The sequence below is a fragment of the Myotis davidii genome, unplaced genomic scaffold (genome assembly GCF_000327345.1).
Source record: "Myotis davidii unplaced genomic scaffold, ASM32734v1 scaffold1029, whole genome shotgun sequence".
In the NCBI taxonomy this organism is placed as follows: Eukaryota; Metazoa; Chordata; class Mammalia; order Chiroptera; family Vespertilionidae; genus Myotis; species Myotis davidii.
Genome location: NW_006300362.1, coordinates 299,571 through 307,902, shown reverse-complemented (window position 1 = coordinate 307,902; position 8,332 = coordinate 299,571). Strand labels below are relative to the sequence as shown.

Here is an 8,332-nt window from a genome sequence, read left to right as displayed (position 1 = left end):
CACTGAAGCAAGCAAGCCTCATGTTCACTTCAAACTGCCTGGCTGCCTGCCGCCATCTTGGCTGGCATTTAATTTTCATATCACTCTGATTAGCCAATGGGAAGTGTGTTGGAGGTATGGTTAATTACCATATTTGTCTATTATTAGATAGGATTATTGGTATTAAGTTTATGTATTTATACATTTAATTCAAATATAATATACCATAATGGTATCCACATTACTGATACAAAATGTATAGTGGGCCTAGTTCTCATACCTAACACTTTTCCAACTTCCTGGACATAAAATGGATGTCCTACAACTCAATTCAATTTTGACACTAATACTACTCGGAGTTGATGCAGACCCCACAGGTTACAGGCTTGGTCCCACTGATTGTCCCCCTTTCCAGATGCTAATCACAAGTCCTAGACATTGTACACTTCTGACTTACTGCTATAAATCTAGGGTTCCTGTGACCCCCATATCAGATTCAATAATTTGCTAGAATAGATGGCAGAGGTCAAAACTATACTTCACTCATGTTTACAGGTTTTTATAAAGGATATTATAAGTATGCAGATGAACAGCAAGATGGAGAAATATATAGGGTGAGGTCTGGAAACATCCTGAGTTCAGGAGCTTATGTCCCGTGTCGTTGAGGTGCACCACCCTTCCAGAACATAGATACATTCACCAATATGGAAGCTTTCCAAGCCCCATCATCTAGAGCTTTTATATAGGTTTCATTACATAGGCATGAATAATTAGATCATTGGTCATTGTTGATTAGGTCAATCTGTAAGCCCCTGTCTCCTCCCCACTGGTCAAGGAAGGGGTCAAAGTGTCAAGTGTCTAATCATTGCTTGGACTATCTGGTGACCAGCCCCCATCCTGAAGCTATCAAGGGCCTGTAGCCACCAATCATTTCATTACCCTCAAAAGATTCTCAGAGAATCCACAAGTTTTAGGGTCTGTGTGCCAGGAAACTGAGAAAGACCAAATATAACAAAAGACTCTCCTAAAATTCTTATCTCAAAAAGTTATAAGTGTTTTAGAGCTTTATCTCAGGAACCAAAAACAAAAACTAAAAATATATTTCTTGCCCTAACCAGTTTTGCTCAGTGGATAGAGCATCAGCCTGCGGACTGAAGGGTCCCAGGTTCGATTTATATTTAAAAAAATAAAAATATATTTCTTATTGTGACACAAATATGAATTTACTATTTCAAGGCGGAAATTACTTTATTATATGGATTTTCTGTTTTTAAAAGGTTAACTAGAACTTAGTTTAAGATTACCTAGTCCTGCCGAAACCGGTTTGGCTCAGTGGATAGAGCGTCGGCCTGCGGACTGAGAGGTCCCGCGTTCGATTCTGGTCGAGGGCATGTACCTGGGTTGCGGGCACATCCCCAGTGGGAGATGTGCAGGAGGCAGCTGATCGATGTTTCTCTCTCATCGATGTTTCTGACTCTCTATCTCTCTCCTTTCCTCTCTGTAAAAAATCAATAAAATATATTAAAAAAAAAAAAGATTACCTAGTCCTGATATCTTTTCAGTTGTCACTATTCATATTTCTTATTCTTCCCATCAAAAAAACCTCTGTTTTTTTACTTTTTTGCATGATTATTGGTAAAGTTTGAAATTTCTTGCTCTAGGAATAAAAAAGGGAAATATTAATATCTGTTAAATCTAGTGCAAAATTATTGTGTCTCATAAGTTATCCTCTGTATTGTTCATTTTCAAAATTAAAAATAAACTTAAAAAACAAAATAAGATTACAAGCTACAAATATTTAGATTATAGCTATTAGCAGATAAAACACTAAAGGGTGCACAAGATTTACTTAGTCTGTTTTCCCAGAACAGTGTTGTATAACATAAAACCCCTAAAGATCAGTGGCTTAAAACAACAGGCATTTGCTATCATGCTTGTGAGTCTGCAGGTTAATTGTGTCTCAGTGGATACCCATAGGCTCAGCTAGATGGCACTGATTTAGGCTTGAAGTTGGCTTCGGGCCTGCTCCAAGTATGCTCATTCTAGAGCTCTAGCAAGAACTACATGATTTTCTGGTGGCTGATCACTGGAAAGCAAGAGCAAGGCCAAACCGCTTAGCCATGTTTAAGGTCTCTGCTCACTGTCATATACACTAACATTCCATTTGTCAAACAAGTCACATGGCTAACCCTAAGTATCAATGTTTAGAGAAGAATACTGGCCTACAGTGGGAGGGGTGGATGAATATTGATGAACAGCAACCCATGCTATCACAGTTTTCATATTAAAAGCATATTTCAGGTTTAAGAACTTAAGCACCCACACCGGAATGAAATGAGTCAACTGTTTTTAGTTTTCCCACATTTATTTAGAACAATGGTTCTCAACCTTGGCTGCACATTAGAATCACCTGGGAATCCTCCAGAATGAGGCCCAGAAATCAGGATTTTAAAAAGATTTCCAGGTGACACTAATAAAATAAAAAAATTACTTCAGAGCTTTTTTTTCATACACCATTCCTATTTTGTTGTTCCCTCACTCGCATGTTGTCCAGTCTTACCTGAACCTGTGGCATCCCTTTAAGTCACTTATTACATACTTTCCTTCACTCAAAACTGCCAGTCCCCTTTCCCAGGCCCTTAGCACTTTTTGTTTGTCTACTGACATTGAGTGGTAACGTTCTTCCCATCACAGGTAATCACTCAGCCTATGTAAACTCTGTGCTTGTCTTAAAGCAGATGTCACATGGGGTTTAGTTTGCTACCCTCCTGATAGCTTCCAGAAATGTAATTTAAGAAACATTTCATGTTTTTATCTTTTCCTGCTTAAATTTTGTTTTAGATCACTTCAAAGGATTTAGTACTGTGTCTTAATGTACAATATAAAATGTAAATATTTCAGTGAAACAACTTTCATATAACTTTTCTATAGCAAAGAAACAATTTTTTTCATGTATCTATAGGTACAGGAATTTATATGCATCTAATGAGTGATATAAAATATTGCATGTAAATTTAATAAAATACTTGTTTCATTTTATTCCAAATTTGAAAGTTGATTTATTATTTTCTAGAATTCTTTAAGACTGTCATTTTTTTCAATTTAGATCAAATCTCTTAATGAAGAAAATGTGATTGGCAAGATTTCCAAGAAGTGGACTGGTTTTGTGAGAGAAGCATGTACAGATTACAGTGACTTTGACATCCAGTTCCCTTTAGACCTTGATGTGAAAATGAAAGCTGTGATGCTTGGTGCATGTTTCCTCATTGTAAGTCTATTCTTGGTAATCTTGGGTATTTCTTTAATATCACTCTGAAAGATTCAGTAAAGTGTATCTTTTTAAATGAACTGCTTAAACTTATAGGTTTTATTCAAATGGTGCCCCATTTAATCCTAGCTCTGAAATTCCATTTTCTCCTGATGGTTTGGATTCACAGGTGACTAGTTTCTCTGGAAATTCTATAGTTTCACATGGCAATAGAAGAGGCTTTGGTCTTTGGGGCTTCTATTTAAAAATCAAAATAGGTGCACTCAGATATGGACTAAGGTGGAGTAGAGCCCATTGAAATGGGGAGATTTCATCCTGGTTCATTATTAAATTAAATGCTCTACTACTTAAGTGAAAACTACTTAAAAGTGCATCCAATCTGGCCACCAGATGGAACTGCCAGTTGACACACATGGGATAAAGCAGTGATTCTACACTTGTCTTCCATGACTTAGGGAAAATTTAAAAACCTCAAGTACCAAATCAGACCCCCCATTCTATTAAGTCAGAAGCTCACACATTTGTTGTTATGCTCCGCAGGTGATTCAATATGCAGCCAAAATCAAGGACACCTGGGAGAGAGCAACAGTTCTCAATCTTAGCTGCACAGTAGAAACACCTGAGTAGCTTTTTAAACTCCCTGTATCAAGACTGCACCCAAATAGTGAATCAAAATCTCTGGAGATGGGACCAACCTTTAAGCTGTTAACCTTTCAGACCTCAAGGACCTCATGGACCACTGGTTGGCACCGCTGGTTTAATCACTCAAGCGTGGTTTGGAACCACTAAATGAATATCTGAAATATTTATTTGGGGATGCACTCAGAAAAAAAAATAAAACATGAGAGAATTTACAACAAAGGGATCCAGTTCCTTCAACAAATAAATGTCAGGAAAATAAAAAGATTAAAATAAAATTCAACCTAGTAAAATTTGTTGACCATGTTTGCATATTGATTTGAATAAATCAGTTTAAAAAGCATTTACAATGCATTTAGGGAAATTTGAACCTTGGCTATTTAATGATAATGAATTAAGGTTGGATTTTTTTGGTTCTTATTTTTAACTTTAAAAGTTTTTAAATTTATTTTTCAAATATAGTTGACATACAATATTATATTAGTTTCAGGTATACAATATACTTATTAGACATTTATATACTTAACTAGAGGCCTGTTGCACGAAGAGATTTGTGCAATAGGCCTTCCCTTCCCTTGGCTACTGGCAACAGTTTTCCTCTGGCACCTGGGACCCAGGTCTTCACTCCGGCTGGGCTCTGGCCAGAGCCCCCCTCCAGCTGTCAGGCCTCTCTGCTCCTCTGATCCCGGGACCATGAGGCCTCGCAGCTCTGCTGATCCCAGGGCCATGAGGCCTCGATGTTCGGCTGGCTTCAGGGCCGTTTGGCTTGGCTCCACCGCTTGGAGCCTACATATGCAAATTAACTGCCATCTTTGTTGGTGGTTAATTTGAATATCACCTGATTAGCCAATGGGAAGTGTAGCGAAGGTACGGTCAATTACCCTTTTTGTCTTTTATTAGATAGGATGATGTGACTTGCACAATAAGTCTAGTACCCTGCTGGCACCATATATATTAATCAGAATATTATTGTCTATATTACCTATACTGTAATCTACATGTCCATGACCATTTGTATAACTAGCAATTTGTACTTAACCCCTTTCATGTTTATGGCTCATCCTTCCAACCTCCACTATAAATTAAGGTGTTTTTTAAGCTGTGGTGATGACATTGTGGTTGTGTGAAAGCAAAACACCATCCATATATTTTAAGGACACATATTGAAGTAAACCAGCATAAAATGGTATATCAGGGTTTGTTTTTTTTAATAATGGGGTGAGGGCAGGGAGACATAGGGGATGCAGTAATCGTTGAACCAATATTGGTCATGTTAATCATTCAAGCTGGGTGAAGGGTTGTTGGGACTTTATTATGGTATTCCACCTAATTTGGGATATGCTTAATATTTTCTATAAATCTTAATATAACCAAGGTTCTTTGTAAAAAATTTTCCAATAAGCGTTTATTTCACATAAAAAGTCAAATCTAACCTTGTGGAAACAGTTCAACTAACAGCTGGGTAATGTGAAATATATGATGTGTTTGAGGAAGAGAGTCTTAAATGTTTGGATTGATGGTAAATGAGACTGGGGTGGTTGTGGGTTTATAGTAAATTACTAAGGGCTTCCTCTAAAGGGCCTTCAAAGATCAGGCAACTTTTTATAGAGTTGTAATTCATTAAAATTGTTTCATTAAATGTTGGTTTTAAACTAGGTATAATGTAATAATGTAAATCAAATATAAATATTGGTGTCTATGAGAGAAATGAATTTGAGAGGTAAAATTGCAATAGTGTAATCGCTAGTAATTGACAATAAGGATAAAATTATTTCTGTTGAAGGTATAAAGGAAAATGATAGATTTAGGAATTGTGAATTCCACAGGGTTTGGCTGAAGTCATAGGGGTAGGGTCTGTATTGATACTAATGAAATAAAATAAGCTGGGAACACAGTGGAAAAATTGGAAGACAAATGAAACTAACACAAACATTCTATCTTTTAAGAAAGCTGTCATTCTTACGACAATTTTTAAAAATATTACATGGAACTCTAGTCATAGAAAAAGTTCTGTTACTAGAGAGCGACTAAAAAAGTTGAGTAAGAAAAATTAAAAGAGGAAGATTTCTAGGGAACTAGAAAAAAGGAAATGTATTGAAACTACCAGATCATTAAATTAATGCAGATATCAACAGATGAGTAGAATTACAGGATTTAATTGCTAATAAAATAAAGTGCTGACGGTAGAGCTTATATAGCCACGCACTTTTCACAGATTTAATTATTACAGTTAAATTTTCTTATTTAACAGACATATTACTGTTTTCCTCAGAACATTTAGCATTTCTACATCAAATTATTACCTGTTTTGCTGCTGAAAACTCATTTCTGTATTTTTGTTTTTATCTAGGATTTTATGTTTTTTGAAAATAATTCATTCCCTCGAATACTGGGTTCATTCCTGAAAGCAAGATTGTGTTAGTGTTTTAATGAGTGTCAAAAAAGTTGAAGTTCTATACTCATTGGGACTGTCTAAAAGAAAAATCAGTGATTTTTTAAAAATAATTATACAATATGTGAATTACTCTGTGATTCCTATAGTCCAGGTATGTGATTTCACTTTTAAATTATATAGTTTATTTTCTGTATTATTGCTTATAAAAGATTTATACATTTTCTTTGAATGTCCATTATGTATTCAGGAGAAATTACATAGGACATTTTACCTTTAGACATGAAACTTCTTATGCAAAACTACTTTGAATTATAGTCTAATTTATTTTCCACTTTTATAATAAAAAATAGATTATTACTAATTTATAAAATTATAATTTATTAAATTGTTACAATTTACTTCATTTGTAACAAGTAATATTATTTTGCAAATCATGCATATTCAAGAGTTAAATATTTAACAAAATTTTAGTCTCCTTTATAATTATGTTCAAATAATACTTAATATACATATTATCAACAAAATAAAATTCAGAATTTTCACTATATTTAACTTCTTCTATAATCTGGTACTATAAATAAAATTTTCATACTGACATGACAGTAAGTTACCAATTTTTTATGGTTTTTAGTGGACAAAAACATGATTCTGTTCCAAAGAAGGACACATTTTAAAGACACTCTAAAACTGGGGTATTATAATTTTCGAAGTAAGTTTTAATATGGAATGATTAGCTCCTACATTCCATCATCCATTGAACATAAAAAACTCTAGTGTTAGTAGATATGCATATTCTTTCACAGAGTAAAAACTTCAATAGTAGTCTATTATTACCTATATAATAAAATCCCAGCAACCATAATGGCAGAATGACCAGAACTACTGCTTGACCAGTCACTATGAGGTGTACTGACCATCTCTTGGTCCCTTTCCTCAGCCTGCAGGCTCCAATTCCTCGATGGCGAACGGGGACCCAGAGTTAGGTGGCGGGGGATGCAGGTGGCACCAGGCCAAGGCCCCCACCCTGCCAAGTCGCCCCACACACAGAGGACAACCCATAGCGGGAGTTGGGCAGGTGTGCAGGTGGAACAGCCAATCTCTTCTTCCCTCCCCCTGGCTGGCAGGCTCTAATTGCCCGATGGCAAACAGGGAACCAGAATGGGTGGCGGTGGGTAGCGGGGCTGGCGAGCGGGCGGGAATGGCTGACCTCTTGGTCCCTCCTCCCAGCCGTCAGGCTCGATCACCTGATGGTGAATGGGGAGCCAGGATGGGTGGCAGGATATGTGAGCTGTGCCAGACCAAGACCCCGCCCCGCCAGTTGCCCCACTCACAGAGAGTGACCTGTGGCAGGGGGTGGGCCAGGAGCAGGCAGGACCGGCCAACCTCTGGTCCCTCTCCCCCAGCCGTCAGGCTCCAATAGCCTGTTGGCAAGCTGGGAACCTGGCTGGATGCCAGCAGCCAGGGAAGATGGCCCTGATCACAGGCTAGGCCTAGGGACTGTACCCACCCACAAGTTTCATGCACTGGCCCTCTAGTTTATAATAATCAAATAACTGAAATAAAAACTTGATGACATATTTCATAATATATTTTATTTTTTAATTTAATTTATTGGGGTGACACTGGTTAACAAAATTATACAGGATTCAGGTGCAAAATTTCACAACACATAATCCGCTTAAACTATACTGTGTTCAGCACCCCAAATCAAGTCTTATTCCATGACTATTTATTCCCCCTATAACCTTCTTCCACCTCTTTCCTTCCCCCCAAGGGGTCCTCAAACTTTTTAAACAGGGGGCCAGTTCACTGTCTCTCAGACTATTTGAGGGCCGGACTACAATTTAAAAAAAAAAAACTATTGACAAATTCCTATGCACACTACACATATCTTATTTTGAAGTAAAAAAACAAAACAGGAACAATACAATATTTGTATTTGCATGTGGCCCGCGGGTCATAGTTTGAGGACCCCTGCCCCAGGCAATCACCAGACTTGTCCTTGTCCATGAGTTTTTTTCTCTCTTTTATTTTTCTTTTTTGCTCAATCC

General features: G+C 37.0%; 1 protein-coding gene across 1 annotated transcript in view; it reads left to right on the top strand.

Annotated features, from left to right (window-relative positions):
- The window catches only part of LOC102757110 (phospholipid scramblase 1-like), a gene marked incomplete at its 5' end in the record, with an annotated part of 35,249 nt that extends 28,941 nt beyond the window's left edge, over positions 1-6,308 (top strand). Inside the window, 2 exons of the mRNA XM_006776640.1 lie at positions 3,086-3,247; positions 6,237-6,308. Of these exons, the coding sequence (XP_006776703.1) occupies positions 3,086-3,247; positions 6,237-6,308 (234 nt within the window). The remainder of the gene's footprint in view (positions 1-3,085; positions 3,248-6,236) is intronic.
- Positions 6,309-8,332: the final 2,024 nt, after the last annotated feature.